Source organism: Melanaphis sacchari, unplaced genomic scaffold (genome assembly GCF_002803265.2).
Source record: "Melanaphis sacchari strain LSU unplaced genomic scaffold, SCAv2.0 Contig72_pilon_pilon, whole genome shotgun sequence".
Classification (NCBI taxonomy): domain Eukaryota; kingdom Metazoa; phylum Arthropoda; class Insecta; order Hemiptera; family Aphididae; genus Melanaphis; species Melanaphis sacchari.
The window spans coordinates 216962-237295 of NW_020271519.1; the positions used below are offsets into that span (position 1 = coordinate 216962).

The 20334-nt window shown below is 27.8% G+C and overlaps 2 protein-coding genes across 6 annotated transcripts; both read right to left on the minus strand.

Annotated features, from left to right (window-relative positions):
• Positions 1-2364: 2364 nt before the first annotated feature.
• LOC112600842 (farnesol dehydrogenase-like) lies at positions 2365-10934 on the minus strand. 3 transcript variants are annotated; one of them, XM_025348157.1, is made up of 8 exons: positions 10477-10930; positions 10359-10398; positions 9121-9261; positions 6437-6641; positions 4678-4804; positions 4151-4280; positions 2727-2876; positions 2365-2610 (listed from the first exon to the last, which is right to left on the minus strand). In XM_025348157.1, the coding sequence occupies exons 1-8, from the start codon at positions 10593-10595 to the stop codon at positions 2527-2529; spliced, it is 996 nt and encodes a 331-aa protein (XP_025203942.1). In that variant the 5' UTR covers positions 10596-10930; the 3' UTR covers positions 2365-2526. The 3 variants fall into 3 exon arrangements, with proteins under 3 accessions (XP_025203942.1, XP_025203944.1, XP_025203943.1); XM_025348158.1 differs by having other exon boundaries at positions 2523-2610; positions 2707-2876; positions 10477-10934; XM_025348159.1 differs by lacking the exon at positions 10359-10398 and having other exon boundaries at positions 10477-10559.
• A 3628-nt stretch (positions 10935-14562) lies between these two features.
• LOC112600805 (protein ABHD13) lies at positions 14563-18179 on the minus strand. Of its 3 annotated transcripts, none has more exons than XM_025348108.1 (7): positions 17997-18179; positions 16228-16426; positions 15844-16054; positions 15530-15761; positions 15274-15467; positions 15044-15204; positions 14563-14979 (listed from the first exon to the last, which is right to left on the minus strand). In XM_025348108.1, exons 3-7 carry the CDS (start codon positions 16031-16033, stop codon positions 14710-14712), a joined length of 1047 nt encoding a protein of 348 aa, XP_025203893.1. In that variant the 5' UTR covers positions 16034-16054; positions 16228-16426; positions 17997-18179; the 3' UTR covers positions 14563-14709. The 3 variants fall into 3 exon arrangements, with proteins under 3 accessions (XP_025203893.1, XP_025203892.1, XP_025203894.1); XM_025348107.1 differs by lacking the exon at positions 17997-18179 and adding an exon at positions 16563-17329; XM_025348109.1 differs by lacking the exon at positions 17997-18179 and having other exon boundaries at positions 16135-17329.
• Positions 18180-20334: the final 2155 nt, after the last annotated feature.

Below are 20334 nucleotides of genomic sequence, written 5' to 3' on the forward strand. Positions count from 1 at the left end.
TAATATTGTATTTATAATCGTAATATACAAAAGTATTGTATAATGTCATTGTAGGTAGGTTCAGTTTACGACAAATAAAAATAAACGAACAATAATATTGTCATTATTATCGCATGTTATAAAATAAATAGACCTAATATCGTTATCATAATATGTTCTAAGAACACTTATAATTTTAATCCAATATTCATTTTAACTTTTTTTTTTTGTAATCAATAATAATAAAACTAACTTAAATAATTTTATTGTAAACAAAAAAAAACCCTTTTTGGTATTTTATAAAATATGCATTAATTTAATTTATTTTAATTTGGCATTTTAGACTTATGAGTATAAGACATAAGCGGTCCGTAGAATTTAGAGTTGTGGATTTAGTGGTCCTTGAAGCCCAAAAGCTTAACGATCGCTGATTTAAACAATATTATACGTAAATTCTTCTTCATATTTAAAGATGTTAAATATATATTTAATAATTCATAGAAAAGAATAATTTATTTATCTTTGGTACAGTAAATTTATTCGTATGGAATCTCAATGTAGGGAAATACTTTCAATAATTATTTATCCAGATTAATAGTTACTTTAAATTGCATTATTAAATATTTATTAAATGTATCTATCCAAACTAACACTAACTTGATATAAAATAAATTAAAAGTTAACGATTTTAAGTTTATTTTCAATTTATTTACTTTTATTAAACTTAACAAACACAAACTTTTAATTCCTTTCCTTGATCATCATCATGATACAAGATACAGTAATAATATTAATATAAGTCTACCCATTTATAATAAAGTATTTGGTCAAAATGTGTTTTATATAAAGGTCTAAAACTATGTCAAGAATTAAATATTAATGTAAACGATTATTTAAAGTATGTTTTTAATCTCATTTTGACTAGGTAATTTTTTATCCATATTTGTAAGCATCATATTCGCCATTATATCTTTGTTTTATATTTTTATTTAATTCTATTTATAATCAGTTACAGTTTTATTCTTATAATCTATTTTACCTAATATAATGAATTCTCATTGTTTAATATTTAGATAAGGATCGCTCCCCTAACACAAGTAAAGCTTATAGGAGGACCCGCAATGTATAAACTTAAGAATTTATATAATTTATAATATTTTATTGTTGCAATAAATTATTATTAGTCTTAGTATTCTGTATTTCGTTTTCGAACTCTTGAGAATATCTTGGAATTAACTTAAAGCCTGAAGGTATATTTTTTTTGTTTAAAAAAAGTTAACTAGTTTTTTTTATAGTTTCGTAAAAATGTATTGCCATGATGTTCAAGGCCAAATCACACAATTCAACATAATCATAGCTAAAATACACATGTAGACCATTTCTACGTATTTTCATATAGTCCGTATAACATAACGCATGTATATAACCTGTAATTTACGTCTTTTAATATTGGTATAAACCGGATAAAAATATAAAATTTGAAGAATTTAAAATAATAATTATATATTTTATACTTCAATATTTTTTATTTAATGGATATTATATAATAAAACTAATTATTTAATTTTGAACCAATTTTATATATTGCTTTATAAATATTATGTTAAATTTTAATAACCGTACATAGAAATACTTCTAACAATATTCTGCTAATTTACTTAGAAACATAAGATTAAAAATGTTACTATATTGTTATCTAAAAAGTGAAAAATTAAAAAAAGAAATGATAAAAGATAGTAAAAATATAATTATAATAATAATATAAATAAAACATAAAATGCTCATTATGTTTAACAACGATATTGAATTATGTGGAAATATTTCCAAACAAATCATAATTTAACAAAATAATGATTTTTGTTGTTGTTCACTGAACGTTTTTGATTTATTGCTGTTTAATATTAGTCACTAAATACAAAAAAAATATATATATATATATAAAATTACTGTTGTGTTTTTGTTTAGTTGTTCTAGTACATATATTATATAAATATTTTAAATTGCTATTGTGTAAGCTAAAATTTTTATAGATTTTGGCTAATAACTATTGTTTTGTTTACTATTGAACGGAAAGACAAGTATATTCAACATTCACATATGTAATATTATATAGGTATACGCTTATAAAAATGTGTACATAGGCATAGTAATATATATACAGTAAAACCTCTCTATAGCGGAATCGCTTGGAACCAGAAATAATTATTTTCACTATAGGGAGGTAGAAAAAAATCAAGTTTCAAGAATGTGCGAATGTGTCAAAAAAATTATATATTAGGTAAATATTTCAAACAACGTAAATTTATATTTAAAATTTAGTTGAATTCTTAACTTAAAAACTTGTTAATCAATATAATTTCTAATTGACAATTGTTATTATTTCTAGATATTACATACATACAATATTACGAACAATATATTATATAAACATATTTATTATTCAGTATACACATTTCGAGTAAATATCGATATACATTGATTTTGAGTGGAATCTAGTATATACTAGGTTAATCTAAATAGACTATAAAGTTAATTATAAAACTGTGATTATTTATCAGATAAATTTACTGGACGAGGCATTCCGTGAGATTGTATGGTTGATCCAGTGGGAATAACTGTAAGTTCTGCTATCTGTAAAAAAAAAAAATACAAACATATAACATAACACAAGTTCGCTAATATTACGAGTACTAAATATTCATATAATATATAATTATAATTTATAACTGATGTCTGATAAGACAGACTTCAACACGAGAAGGCGTCTTCAACGTAGTGATCACCATGGCTGCTACATCTTCAGGTTTCAAAGCTGGTCTTGAACTTACGACCTGAGAAGAAGGTCTGAATTTAGCGGTGTTGAAAATTTCCGTATCCACGCTTCCCGGACTAATACTCTGAAACACGATTTTTAAACTATCTATACTATTTATCAATAGGTATTTACATACCTAACGTACAAAATATCAAAAACTATAGAATATCATGTAAAATGGATAGGTATATAGTTACTAGTTCGTAATCAAGAAGTTCGCGAAATAAAATTATTATTAATATTATTACAAAATTGGAGTATAAAATACCACCCGAACAGGGGCGTCCTCAAGGGGGGGGCGAATGGGGCAGTCGCCCCCTCCACGACCTCTATTTTCTTATTTATTTTATTATAAATTGGTGTATTTTCATATATATATATATACAGGTGATGTATGAAGTTCGCCCCCCCCCCCTATAAAAGAGTCTAGGGACGCCACTGCACTCGAACCCAATAAGCAATATAACAAGATAGGTATAGTACCGCGGTATAAATGTATATAGGTAGTTTTAATTCAACAACTTAGATAGCTATAGTAAGGAAGTAAAAATAAAGAATCGCTATTTGACTAAGAGAAACGTATGTAAAAATGACCAAAGAACGTGAATGATAGCAATAGGAACATTAAAACGAGATGGTTTGATTTTTTAGGACAGTAGAATAATTATTTAAAAAACAAAGTTGTGTTTACTACTATAATTTAATTTTACGGCCATTTTAGAAAAATCTAAAACGACGTCACAGACGAGGTAGATATTAGTTATTAGGTACTATATTGATTTAACTTCCACCCACATATTTTTTCTAAGCAATTTATACTATTTAAGCCTATGATAATACATGTATAAAATAATGAAAGATGCCAATTGTTTAGAGATAAAATATAACTGGGAATTAGTGAATGGTTTTTATTTTAGTTATATTTTTACACGGGCTGGTTAAAATTTTAGTTCAAAAATTTAAATGATGTCGTTAGGATAAACAAAAAAATTAATAAAAAATTCAAACTAATAAAGTTTATTGAACGACTTCAATAAGCAGCTGTTAAAAAAGTCAAAAATTTCTAATTGAACGGCATTAAGACGTATGTTCTTATTTAAAATTATATAATCATTATGGATCACTAAAATATAAATACTGTAAACAATCTAAATATACTATATGTAATTATACTTTAAAAATGTATTTTAATTAGTATACCTACAATAATAATTAATACTACTATTTTTGTTTTGTATTATGGACATTTATTGTTCTATTATTTTTAAATTGAACTTCTTGTCTGAGATTTCAAATATTATATATATATATATAGCTGGCAGCTGCAGTCTGCTGTAAGTACACTGAAAAACTCACCGATACTTTTATCTTTGAATTGACGAGACTTAGTTCGTGTCGAAGACCTTCACACAGCACCGTAATCGCCGTCTTAGAAGCGTTGTACATTTTATGTGCGTAATACGGTGTTATAGAATGACCGCCAATACTATGAATTTATACATCGATATTATTATACAAGTAATAGGTATTATGTATTATATCACATAGGTAATAATGCGCTTTATTGTTACATATACGAGATATGCAGTAATAATGCGAACAGAATTGCGTATATTATTAATTGTTCAATTATTATCAGTATTGCAATATGATCGGTACAGCTATTTAAAAGATATATGATCATATAATATTATGATTAAAAAATTATATAATACCTCTATAAAAAAATAGTTTCACAACTGTTATACATATTATCCTCGATATTATCATGTACTAGTAACTATTTTATATGATATGACGATTATTAGATTATCAGATGACAAAATAATTTTGTACTCACGACTCACCGCGCGTTTGCTATTTAATGTTTGTATTATATTTACCTGTTTATTTGAATAATATGCCCATTTATGTCGTTCTTAGACATCGATTGATACGCTTCTCTTGAACATACGCATTGTGCTATTACATTAATATTCATGAATAACTTCCAGTCTTTCAATGTACCGTCTGCGAAGTTCAGTATAGCGGAAACATAAAATTATGTCAAATACAGTTTAAAATCATACGTAATGTAATACAGCTGTGTAAATTAATAGTGGTGTAATTTGTAGTTATCAACTATACCTAACTTTTAGAGTAATAAAAGTACGTAACTAATATCAGTAAATATATTATATTCGATTCTCGAACTGTTAATTATATTATAATATTATTTTATTATAGTTGATAATATGATTGTCTTTAATATCGTTATAGATACCTGAAACCTGGAGTCTGTCTATGAATAAATAGTAATGTATACAGTAATACAGTAATACAATAATATGTATATTTTACATGATAATATTATACTGTGTAGGATGCATAATATTTACATGTAGTGCTAGATTAACGTATAGGCAGGGTAAGCACATGCCTAGGGATAGATAAAAGTGGCCATCAGAGGGAGCTATTTTTTTTTTAATAATTTAAATTCTGAATCATTAATTAAATAAAAATAACAACTTATGGATTTTTATTATTATATTATTATTATAGCAAAAGCTGATAAATCAACTAAATCAGAAACTGAATATAGTGGAAAAACAAATTTTCAAATAAATACATTTTATATCATTATTGATACCTTAAAAACTCAATTAAAAATTTAATCTGAAGTTTACTCAGATATTCTAAATATTTTTAGATGTATCCCCATGTTAAACAAAACAGATTCAGTTCAAACTATCAAAAACAGTTGGTAGTCAATTAATTGAAAAATAATTTCCGGCAGATATTCAAAGTTCAGATGTGTTATTAGATAAGTGTCTTCATTTTAAAGAATTAATGAAAATAGAAGAAAAATTGTTTACATCGGTTGAAAATTCAATGACATTTACTTTGTCAACTTTCATTAAAAGTAAAGAGCTTGATGATGTTTTTCCAAATCTTTATATAGTCCTGACTCCTGAGAGAATGTTTCTTAGAGGTAATTTACCAGGAACGGGAATTTTCAGTTTTATAACGACCGGGTAAAAAATTACTTACGATCTTCTATGCCTGAAGAAAGGTTAAATGCTTTAGCTATACTGAATATTAATTATTAAATACTACTGATTTAAATGATGTAACAAATGACTTCAGTTCTAAAAAAGCAGAAAAAAGTTGTGAATTAAAATAATTAAATAAATCTAAACATTTTTATAATTTTTTTTTTTTACAATGAGCTATAAAAAAAATGTTTGCTTAAGACTACGATCGATCTTAATCCGACACTATATACATGGACTTATTTGTAATCGCCTTAACCAAGATGTCAGTAAAAAATATTAATTTTTTTATTTTATAAGATTATTTATTTTCTAAATTTATTTGTTCCCTTATTCTAAAGGTATTTATTTTGTTTATCAAATCGTTAATTAATTAAGAAAAATACTTTACATCTATTATTCTATACAAAAGTTTGAGGAATCTACAAAAATTACATTAAAACGCATTAAATACATCGTTAATCTATATTTTAATCTATTTTGTTTCTTCTGTTTTATCTTTTATGCATAGCATACGTGATAAAAAAACAATAAGTTGATTTAAATTCGATAATCTGACAATAGGCCAGGCACCTAAATACGCTTATGCACATTATAATATGGTACTCGCCCAAAAGACTGCTCCGCAATATAATACCAGCGTTGTTGACCAACACACTGACGCCACCGAGTTCAGTGTCCACCCAACCAAACACATCCTGTACTGCTCGTTCGTCAGTAATGTCGCAGGTCTTAGGATAAAAAATCCCTCGCCGACTTCTTTCTGGAGTCAACATACCAGTTGTCGCGTCGTCTTCTAACAAATTTGCAAGTTTCTATGTAGATAACCAATATTATATATATATATATAATGATGTGCGCCTAAGCAACCATGTATAAATAAAATTAAATATTTAAATATAGTATGATAAAATAATTTTAAATAGTTATTAAGGATTACAATAAGTCATTAGTATTAAATGAGATAAAATTATAGGGATAATAGATAGTACTTGTACACACGCACACACATACAGGACATTAATTATAAGAAGGCCGGTCACTGCCAGTCAAAGAACAGTGTTCTTCCCATCTTTTTGTATAGACGATCAAAAGCGAGTGTAAAAGACTACGCAGATCGAATATACAAAAATACGTAAATGTTAAAATTATTTATAATTAAAATCAAATATAATATGTTGAATAATTTGTGTATTGAAAAGTTATAATAAAGTTAATAAGTTTACTTGAGTAAAGAAAATCTTTAAATTATTTAATATATACTGGTCACCTTACTACATACTCAAAACCTTCACTACAGCATCAATAGAGAAGTCGCTGCCAGTATAAGAAAGGTAATTTGATGATTTGTAATCAATTTAAAGGTATAAAATTGAATCCCAATATTATAGGTCTTTTTAAATTAGGTATTACATATATTAATATTATTTATTATATCATATGAAGTATAGGTCTCATGTATATAATCTATTATTATTAGCTATTATAATACTTATTTTAACTTTTTAGTTTTTAAAATTTAAATTTAGATAAGAAAATAAAAATATTAGTTTAATACACATAAGTATTTATATGTATGACGTATATATCTTGTAGTTTTTTATTTATTTATTTATTATATTACATCTTCTGATAAGCTATCTGTGCAGACTTGTCGGTACGACTAACTCCTATAGTAATATATTTGTCTATGTATAATATATATATATATATTATTAGCTTTTAATATTTAAATCATTACAGTTCAACGATTACAACTATATAAATAAATAAATAAAAGAACGGCTGTTACAAATAATCTAGCACAGCGTTTCTTAAACTGTGGGTCGCGACCAACTGGTGGGTCGTCGGTCAATTGTTGGTGAGTCGCGAACAATATTTTAAATTATACAGATTCCAAGAAATGTATGTTAAATTAATATTAAGTATATCATTATTAATAAAAGTACATTTGTAAAAATACATTGATTATAAACCTATAGAATAATAAAAATAATAATTTAAACCTAATAAACAAATTTTGTTAAAAAAATTATATTATTTTAAATTAAATTTTTTTTTTTATTTAACTACTTTTTGAAAAGTGAAACTATGTGGGCCACTAAAAATTTTTCGGGGAAAATTTGGATCACGGTACTAAAAAGATTGAGAACCGCTGATCTAGCATATAAAAAATACAACTGAAAACGTAATTATATTAAGATAAAATTAAGAATCCAACAAATTTAAAAAAAGTTTAATTTATTAATAGTAACAGATCTAGAAGAGGAACTTAAAACAACTTATGAGTTCATTGAGATGATATTGATACTATACAAAAAATTAAATAACTTTTAATAGAGATAAAAATTTGAAATATGGTGACTACAAAGAGGAAAGTTATTTAAGGAAAGGTAAAAGGCATGAGCAGGAAATAAATCAAATCTTAATCTTAATTTTAAAAAATAAACGATATGAGATCTAGATAAGGGCTGTTAATGAAACCTCGGCTAGGATAATATTACAGAAACTATCAGGGATTATAGATCTATACCAAGAAGCAAAGTAGGGTGCAGCTGATTACCACATATTTTGCCAAGTACATTTGTAATTGATTTTAAGCATATTTAGTAGATAGAAAGGTGAAATTTGACTAAAAATGATTTTGTTTTATATTTGGTAGAAGTAACAAGAAAATCGGATACTTCAGATACTTGTTTCCTGAAATTCCAACATAATCTACCCGCATGCAAACTCAATTTTAAAATCTTGTAGATACAAATGAAAGATTGATGCTTTTATACTAAGAACAAGAAGAGAAATGACTACAAAGATTAAAACGATTTTTAAAAGAATGTTTACAAAAAATAAAACCACATTAAAATAATTAGTTTCACCTAAAACACTGCATTTTCCATTCAAAGAGTACTATGTTTTAAAACACTAAAAAAATAAATGATACATTGCGCTAGACTTTCAGCTCTAATGATAACAGTAGGCAGTAAACTTTTTTTAAAATTAATATAATATTTAAATTCTAGATTCTATAGGTACGTTATACTAAAAATGCTTTAGAGACTATTTTTTCTATAGTACTTTATTTTAGAATACTTTTTTCCTATCATATTTGTATAGGTACATGACATACATTTTACATCCCAATTCAACGAATGCCATTGCAATATTGCATGTTACTGATATGATTATAAATTAGCTCTATCTCTCTCCCTCTCTCAGTGGCGTATTTTCAACGCGTGTAATAAGTGAGAATATGAAGTCATATACACGGTTTGGGTTGTTTTGAGGAAAACCTACCTCGAGCTTTGCTGATTGGACGTCCAATCCAACCACATTAACACCGTGTCGGAGCAACTCCACTGTCGTAGCAGCTCCTATGCCCGAACCCGCGCCCGTGACAATCGCGTTTCCGCCTTTCCACTGGTCCATTTTAATATCCTGTATAGACACGGTGACTTCAATATCACTTAATATTAGGTACACGGCGAGTAACAGCGGTATTTTATACAACTTAACTTATTGTACGATAAGAAACAAGTTTATAATATTTTTTCTCGGTTCACGTATCAACTAAAATCGACTAAATGTTAATTTAAACGCGGGACGCGACAATAATTTTATGCAAGGTAGCCAACGACTGACGAGTGACGAGTGACTAACGGTGTCTTATCAACAAATAAGCAGATAAGTAATATTATGACAAAAACTAAAAACAACAAATTTTAATCTAATTGCAATTGTCTCGAGCTATTTTATTTGATTGAAAAATGAAGATCGTCTAGAAACTCACGACGGTAATAATTATGTAAATTTGTGTTTGGATATTATTTTATATTTCAATGTTTAAGTAGTTTCAAGCGTTTAAGCTGAACAACGATACAACTTTATCTATTCTTATAATAATAGGTAATATTAATACAGAATAGATTAAATTTAATCTTATCTGTGGTATTACTATTACATGTCATAAGCATACACAGCGATTTTAAAAAACCATGTACCGCAGAACGTAGTGAATTGACAATACGATTAAGATAGTACAAAAATCGTTTTAATTTAATACTTATCAATCATCATTAAGTTAATAATTTTGGATTTCAATAACTACTAAACATCACCATAAGTTTTTAAATATTTATTCAAAATGTTTCAATATAATTACCAACCTATTAAAAATATAGCTAATTTTTCGACTTAATATTAGGATTTATGATTATATGTACCTATTTCTAGTATTTTTTTTTTTTTTTTTTATGTATAATAATTTAATTATGTAATATTCAATTTAAACTCTATTACTTGCCTATTCATGAATGCAATTACTTGTTTACAAATAATTAGACTGTAATAACGTAAAAATTAAGAAAATACATTTTTGATAGTAGAAATAAAGTTTTAAAAGATAATTATTATTTTCCTCCTGATATTCGGAGGATTCTCGAGGCCGTGTCTTGTAAAAGTAATCAAGTACACCATTACGTAAATTTAATATTAAAAAATCTATAGTAGTAATAAGTAGTATTTTAGTCATGCACCTTACTAGATTCTCCGCAGTGAATGTATATGTTGTATGTTCTTTGGAAAAGGGTAAGGTAATACCAATTAAGAAATAACTTAAGAAAAACTTAAGTTTAAATAAGAAAAAAACAATACTTGTTTAGCTTATGAGAAAGGAAGAAGTCCAGTTGTCGCTCGCAGAATCTTGTGTAGTCGTGTGGAGAGCTCTTGCTCGTGAGGTAGATGCGTTTGCACTTGATAGTTTGAATGGTCATGCACTGATGAGCGGAGACGACCTGGTCAAGCCGGCCAGTGTCGCAGGCAGTTCTATCAAAGGTCTCCGCGTTTTCTAAAGAAATTGGCTGTCTCCTAGGCGACAAAGACTCTTTTGATCCTTGTCTTTGGCGGCACACGAAATAGATCACACGTGTTGCGCCAATTATCACAACTACGTCTGAGTTCCTACGTAACCAAATAATGAAAATCGTTCCTTTAATCAGTGATTAATTGTGTTTATAAGTTTTTTAACGATTATCTGCATGCGAAAACTTGACCGTTATTTATTTTATTGAATAATTAAGCATAAGCAATATTACAATCATAATATGAGAGCATATCATTACAAGACTCTTAGGTAATAAGTAACCTAAATAAATAATAATAATTAATCACAATTATTGTGAGTACCTACCTAATATAATAAATTAATCACTCTGTTATCTGCATAGCTTTTACCTAGAGACTTTAAAGTCAAATTAATCAACCTGCAAGAAGACTAGAGACTAGAGAGATAAGCCAATTAAGCCGCTCCACCACAATCATTGATAAACGTTCTGAGACATTTATAACCGCACAAGTAGTACCTCGGTCGTAAAGTGGCAAGTAAACTTACTATGTACCATAAATTTATAATAATTTAGGATATAACTAAACTTTATTATCTTGGATTTTGAAATAAATATTTCAAATTTTTTATAATGAATTCATAACCCGTTACTTGATTGTAAGCGGTAAAACTACAATTTATGCATAAATATATTGTACAACAATTAACCTTCTATTATTTGAGATTTTGTATAATAAGTTATGGTATACCTATGCTAATGTTTATTTTTTGTTATAAATAGGGTCGATAGTTATAGCACTAAAAAATGACATTTTTAACGCTTTAATATGCATTTAGAAACATCAAAATAAGCGCAAAAATAACCCTAAAAATTGATAAATATGTAAAATAAAATTTCAACAAAATTTTTACTGTAGAATATAGTAGTAGGTATTAAGGAACTTTTGGTTAGCTCTGGAACATAAATACGACGAATCCGATATGCGTCTGACATACATTTTAAAAATAACCAAATTATTGAAAATTAATAGAATAAATTGTCCGATATCATCGATGATGACAACCGATAACGTAATACTTGCCTACTATTTTTGTAAAATCAAGATACCGTTTTCGTTCGCGTATTTCTATACTTTACTGAAGTTATATTGTATATTTTCTTTAATATATAAAAATATGGCTATATGAATAGCATAATTCGAAATTAGCAAAATAGCATTAGAAACCATAAATATGCATAAATTAGAAAAATAAAATTTTTTATACAATATCATGAAAGTGTGAAATAAATTTGTAGGTATCTTACTTTTAATGTTCTATGACAAATCAAAAATAATATGCAATTGCTAAAACTTCCTAGTCTTGTTTATGAATGTCCTATAAGACCCAAATATTTCAATTGATATAAATATAATTAATTGAATAAAATTAATTAATTTATTCATTCATTATTTTAATTAATCAATATTCTTTATAAAACTTCAATATCTACTTTAAAAAGGTTTAGTCCATTGTTTGTATCAAGTATAGATAGGTGCTATTTAACATACCTAATATATAAAACTCTTTTAGAAATACTTTTTTTTGTTTGAAACTAAAACAAATACAATTAGTTACCTGAGTTATGAATTATGATTAATGATTTATTAAAAAATTAAAATTTTAAAATTTTCATAACTCGCTTTTAAATTAAAATATTGGGAAAAATAGTTCCTACATTCAATATAAAACTAAAGCAGATAAATAAAAACTTAAAACACTGAATGAAAATATGTGGTTCTGTACTTAAGATAGAGTCAATTTATGTGGGTGGTTCCTCTTAGCATTATATAATATTAAGTTATTATGGAATTTAAATTAGGTTTTTAAATTAAGGACTAAGGTACTTAATATTTCAATTAATAGCATTTTTTAAATTGTCTAATTATATTTTATTACACTAGCCTGTATTACTTCATTAATTTTAACATAGTTTAATTTAAGTTATAATCTTTTTTTCAGTATTTCTATAATTAACTCATTTTACAGTGAAGTGAATATTTAACATTTTGCAATTTTCTAATGAATACTTAATACTTAATATTTTTTTGTCATAATCATCTTATGACCACAATCAACAAATGGTAATGATTCTTAAATATAGATGCTTATTTTGCTCTTTACAATTAAAAAAAATTATTTTTTATAATTTATCAATAGTTTTTTTTTAATTCAAAGATAAATGTGTTTTTAAAAGAATTCAACAGATTACTAATTCACAAATTAAGCTATTTAAGCTTATATACTAAATGCAAACAATGCAGTCAAACCTAAATAATATAGGTATTAAATTTCTGAATGGATGTGATTTTAAGGCCCTAATAAATATAAGCATGCACATGGGGGAGGCAACAGAGGTAGCTGCTTCACCTGTGAAATTTCCCGCTCCCAAAATATTTTATTATACTTTAATACCTACTAATTTTTGTAATATTTAAAAAATATGTTAAATATCAATAACTATGCTATTAAAATAGTAAGTTTAATATTATATTATATACAATATATAATTAGTATATTATATATTTTAAAAATTGATCAAAATTTTTTTTTATTTACTATTTTTTTGTTATTATATATTCTTAATTGTTAGAGATATTATTATTAAAAACTCTTTTGGTAATCTTATGTTTAACCTAACTCTTAACCGAATAGTAGTATTAACCTGATTTTGTATGAGGATTTATTAAAATTATTATTGCCTCACATCAAGGTTTTGAAAAAATCTGGAGGGATTTGGAGTCTTAACCTTTTTAATTAAAGGTATTGCCTCTCTTGGCAAGTAGACCTGCGCATGCTTATGCTGATAAATTTTTCAATTTATTATTTTTATATAAATACATCTACATTGTTTGAAGATGTTCATAGCAAAATATAAATTATAATAAATCATAATGTAGCTGCAAAATCTCAATTAATATGACCTAGATAAAGGATGACTAGTATTTTTTGGTCATGTGACAAAATGTTAAAAAAATTGTAATAGGTCTCAAAAAACTTCACATGCTAGTAATATATGATCATAGATATATATAAAAAACTTTTAGTAAACATTTAGCTAACTTATTTTAAAATCAGTCGTATATTGTATTAATCTTAGATATTTTAATGAAAAACGAGCAATATTAGTTTCATCTAATATATTATTCCTGTTTTGATTTTAAATAGTCCATTTTATAAATTAAACCTTCATATATTTTATTTGTTGATATACAATTTGAGTTAATTTAAAATGAAATTTGTTTGCTATTTTTTTTTTTTTCATGAAACAGTAAAAAAATACATTTTTGCGTGCCATAAAAATATGGGTAATGTGACAATTTTAGCATACATACTATAGGTTTGATACCCCTGACCTAGACACCACTAGTAGGCAGTAGCTATTTAACCATGGGCAATTTTTTAGGAGCAATGAGTTTTGTTAAGTGTAAACTATTGAGATAAAATTTAAAAAATTAATTAAAATAATTGTATTTAATTATCTGGAAAATTACATAAATAATTTTATTTTGAATAAAAAAATATAAGAAGAAACTCTGCCCACAAAAGTAATAACAAAATGGCATAACTACAATTATTATTGTTTAGCTGATTTATAAAAGACAATAAAGTATATTACTATATTATAGTAAAAAATTATTCAATTTTATTTAAGAAAATGCCAGCATTAATAATACATAATATTAAAGCATTTAAAGTTATTTCTTGGTATAATGTAAAATAGTTGACTAACACTTAAATAAATATTAAATTTAAAAATAAATTAAGTATGACAAGTAAGTAGATAAACTCCAATATATATTTTTATAAATATTTTAAAAAAAAATTCAGGCATTTGGTACATAATATACAATTACAGATATTTTTAAAAATTATGTGCATTAATATAAAAATTAATATTGAAAAAATTATTTAATACTATTTTTTTCAATAATCTACTCTTCCATATTAACTATACCATTGTTTTTGTTTTTAATCATGTTTAGGAACTAATACAATCAATGTCAAACAATTTTGATGACACAATGGAGATCTTCAGCAGACGGCCTGTGTTTGGCTGTGATCTTTAAAAATTTTCTTATCTTCTTGTAATAACCAGGACAATTCCATGTGGTATTATGCGAACCTCTTCTAAACCTGACAATCTGTTTTAAAGGGCCACAATAAGCATCAAATAAGTTGGTCATCATTGATGGAGGAACTAATGTATCTTCTTCACCAGAAACAAATAATATTGGTACTTGTAGTTTGCCCATTTTCCAATTGGACATATACTAAGATGAAGAAAAAAAAACAATTAATAAGTTAAATAATTGTTAAATATTTCATTAAAATTACCTTATTTTTATACAAAAATAAAGGGATGTATTTCAAAAGTTCAGAAGACATAAGTTCCGTTGCCATATCTGGTATACATGTAAACGTATTCTCAACAATTACACACCAAATTTTTTGGGCATATTCTAATCGAGCAGCTAAATCAATGGCAACCGCACCACCTATAAAACAATGTCCATGATTAAATATTTTTTAACAATTGAAAAAATATTTATAGAAAAATTGATTACCTAATGAACGTCCAAATACTATGATTCGACCAAGATTTAAATCATTACGAGTTAAAATAAAATCAATTGCTGCACTTGCATCCATATAAAAACCCCTTTCTGAAGGTGATCCATGTGACAACCCATACCCACGATATTCTAGCATTACTATGTTGCATCTCAGCTCATTATAAAAGCCCACTACATTCGTTAACCTACAAAGGATGTTTTAAAATATTTTGAAATCAAAATACTTAAATAAAAATATTGTTCATACCTGTGACCCATGTTTCCTGCATTTCCATGCAAAAATAAAATGGTTGGTACCATCTTAGAAAAATCTCCTGGTTGTTTTATCAAGAATAAGTGTAACCGTGTACCATCTAAACTTTTGATAAATATGTTTTCATATGGCAAACCATACATTGATGGCTGTGATACAAAAATACGAGAGTGATCAGGCAGGTCTGGATAATATAATAAGTAGTCTTCCGAATGGTAAATAAAACCTAATGATAAAAAATATTAAAATAAGGACCAATGATTTAGCACGATATTAGGGTGTACAACCAATAGAATGAATTTACTTACCAACAATACTCATTAGCAAAAAAGATAGTGCCACTAATCCACCACAGAACCAGTATATCAAAAAAAATGTGATGACTGTTGCTCCAGCACTGAGAGCGCCGAATGCCATATAACATTTTGTTGATATAGTTCTCCAAAGAGGCAGGCTCAGTTTGTCCTCACGGACAAACCATGTTTGCAGTCGTTCCATTACAAGACAAGTTTGATTACACTACAATTAAATAGATCATAGAATATTAAAGCAGAAACTGTTGACCCGTATTCTTTAAAATCTTACAAGGAATTACAAACCCAAACATATTAGACCCGTGTACAAATGGAAGAATATGGACCTTTCGTATATAAATCCTTGTTATATGTCCACCATTGTTATCAAGGTCTTACCTGGGAATCAAACGTTGTTTTTTTTTCTCTTCGTTTTCTGCCCGCTTTCCATTTTACATTGACCAATTGACACCACGGAGACAATGCGATTCGCGAAAATCGAAACTGTAGCGCAAAAATAAAATCAGAAAGAGAAACAAGTATTTAATAATACTTCTGTTTGTGAGGACGATGAAAAAAGTGCGTGAGCCCAACAAAGCTGTAAAAAGTAAATAAATTTAATCAAAAAAACGATCTCCGGTCCCAATAAACGCTATCAGAATATTATATTAATATCACGATGCTTATTGCATTTATAGTTGTTATCTACATTTTAAACATGAAAACCGAGATACCTAATACTAATACGAAACGGAACGAATTTCTGTCCAGTAAAACAGTGAACAGTTGCACTGTTACAGTTAATTACGGTCGCTGTAGACGGTTTGTCGTTATTCTATTCTATTAATCATTTATATTATTGTAACTGAAATATAACATAATTATACATTAATAAAAACAACTAAGTATCCGAAAATCAACATAGAAATATTAAATGTACTGTTATCAGGTCGAATTATCAATGAGTTTATCGTTCGTGCAATCAGGTTACAGATAACCCTGGCTGCCAGCCACCACATAGGTCATAGAGTAATATTACTCTATATAGACGTATAGCATACACTACCACCACGGCTATAGATTACTATTTTTTTCAGACTTTCAGAGTAACTTCAGCCGTGCTACTACCCCAAGGCTTATAGATGATGTAGTACCTGTTTATTATTTAATAATATCTATGTAAAACTTAGACTACCCGATTTAAAATATTTAAGATTGTGCTGACCATCATAGATGTCAGATATTAATCATACATTCATACATTATGTTTTATACATAGGTATTGTAATATATTTAGTACAATGATATAAACAACACGAATTAATCCGTTATTAACACTTGTATATTCTTTTAAAACGTTATATATTCGAAAGACCCTCACGGCACGAACCGTTACTGAGTACTGACAACTAACTAACTGTTAACGGATGATAACAGTCCGTAACATACAATATATAATGTTATAAAATATGTTGCCATGGAAGATAACATATTATTAACCTTACAGTATTGCATTATATTATTTATGATCCTGACGAAATAGACTCTATCTGCCTCAAAATTTAAAAGTAACTTGAATATCGAAGTATTCAAATTTTCTTTACACGTCCGGTAACATGCGGTAATCTTACAAGAATCGTGTATTCAATTTTCAAGAATTTTAACTAAGCAATTTTTTTTTATTGACAAGACATTTAAAAAGTTAGTAACTGCTCTGCTATACGATAGGTAGGTGACGAGTGTAGTGTGTACTATGTCTGAGTATATTATGAGTCTAAAGAGTTATCTGTTAACGTGTTAAGTGTAGTTGTTTGCTGAATGCAGGATAGTCGAGTTAATTGAATAGTTGAACATCGATGTATAGCTGATACAGTTATTATTTGAGCATTCAATTTATTTTGTAAAATCCTTTGATAAGTTAAATTTGAATGTAGTTGGTTTGGTAAATACATGGATCTATGACTTGTTTAATTCAAAAAAAAATTACCTAGGTACATGAATATTGTCTATTGATGCGTATATACTCAGTGAGAACTAGAAACAGCAAACCTAACCTAACTATATGTGTAGTACGAACATTTAGATATCTTAGGGGCTGCTTAACAGATTTCAATGTTTCCTAGGTGATTATACATTCTTGGATAAATATGTTAATACAATTTACGTACCTGTGCACAGTACTGCAGTAGGTAGATTCTTTTGAATGACTTCACAGGATGAAAGCCCACCGAGCAAATGGAGTCAATTATTTTATAAAAATTAAAGATAATATAAAACACTATATTTTGAATTGTTACAAAGACAGTGTAAATTTAATAAAGGTACTTTAGGTTAATGAGTCGATATTATGGCTTAGTTATTGCTAGTTCAGAACGGAGTACCAGTATATTGCTTAAGGCAGAAACGGCTGTAGGAGACGGAATGGCTATGGTGTTGATATTGGATTTTTCTTATATTTGATTGACCTTTGATATTTTTAGTTGTTAGACTTAATTACTTATCATTTTTAGATATTAATTTTGATACACAGTACCGTCATATTATTAAGTCTTGAATTACATTTTAATGTTAATGTTTTTATATTTTTATGTCAAGTGTTTTAGTTTATGATGTGCTTATTACGGTTTGTGATGCGTGACGTAATGTGCATAATATCATTAGTCATTACAATCTACAATTGTCCGTCGCGTCATCATGTTAGACATGTTACTTTGCTGAGCAGTAGATGGGAGATATTGGTAAAATATTATGTTTATATAGGGCGATCGTTTCACACAAACCAACCTACTCGACTATATAGTAAGTTATAAATCATGTAAAATGTATATTGATATTTGGTATCTGTCTCGGTCTGTCGCTGTAATTTACATAATTTACATAATACCATTATTACCTCATCTGCACATTATTTTCCGTATTATACAACGCTAGGATAACGCAAATATCCTATTATAAGTTATTACAGGATATTACGTATATTAGTTCCTATAGGTACTGGTCGTCGCCTCAATGCACATTCACGCGGACGTGGACAGTCGTCCGTGGTGGAAGGATTTCGCGAGGGCGTATTGCCTGCGAGTTGGGGAGTGTTGCGACTAGTGATTAACTTCAAACGGTCATGGTATGCGATGTATGATGGCGGCGAATACACAAGTCAAGTGATATGAAATCTGTAGCCACCGGCAGCGCAATTCAGCCGTCGCTGAGATCCCAAAGCGTAATAGAAGTAAACGGTGGACTACCGCACGGGTCCTGATGGCTGATTTACTGTATAATTATAGCCTCGTCGATAATGTCTGCATCCGGTCGCCGCCCTTGCACCGTACGGCGTACTCGGAAACTGCTGGGTCGGTACTACTGACGTTTTTATTTTCTATTCTAAGATGCTAGTTACCCCGTACAGCCTCTGCCGTTAATAGGTCGCAATCATATGGTCACCACTAATCGGGGTCGCATCATTGTCGTCTCGTATACCAATAACGGCAATAACCGTCGTACCACTGTGGCACTGTTGTTCGTTTCGCCTGTCACACCGGCAGCAGTAACGGAACCTGGTATGGTGGTGAGCGGGAAGTGTGTGGAAAGGACAGGGATTTATCTCCAGACGTATTTTTTTTACGAGCCTATATTTAGTGTTTGCTGTTAGAACTTTAAAAGATAGAATACTATTTTTAGTTCACATAAATTGTTTACGATGTGGTTATGGCCACATTCGAAAGAAGAAAATCATTTAAAAAAAAATCATACGCAGCGTAAAACAATAATCATTAATCGATACCTACTACACCGCATAGATGCGCGATCAGCCGGCATATGTCGACAAAGTTCAAAGAGCTGTCTGTAGTGCACTGTACAGACTACCTACAGACTTTTAATAAAATAAAATGTAATAATCGTTATTGTGACGATGTGGACGAAAAAATACACATAGTTAATAATACTCATCAAGTTTAATATTCCATAATTACAAGTTCGATTCAAGTGGTGGCAACTGGCAACATAGCCTAGGGCGGAATTTGGAGGGGGCAATATTGAAAATTTTAGTATTCTAAACAATTTTCATAAAGATTACACATTAACACGACACAATATTAACACATCGTGTGAATTAAAAAATAAATAAATATTAGTTATTTTGTTAGCATTTTTAACAAACGACACTTTAAATTTGTAAATAATAATGTAAATAGTAATTGTTCTCGAGCTTAAAGATCAATAATGAATAAATATCGATAGTACAAAATATTATGAAATTGTTGAAAATAGAGATGGTTGGAAGAGGACATGGACATCTGTCCCATTCTGCCACATTATGTTACGACCGTCGTATTTTAGATCTAAAAATAGATACTTCGGCATGTTTGGAAAAATTACATCGGCTGATTATAACATTAAGTGACGACAATTATTGATAATTATTTTATTTTTCAACTTTCTGACTGAATAGTGAATACATTTAAATTAGATAGTTATGCTGCTTATACCTATATAATATAATTATAAATT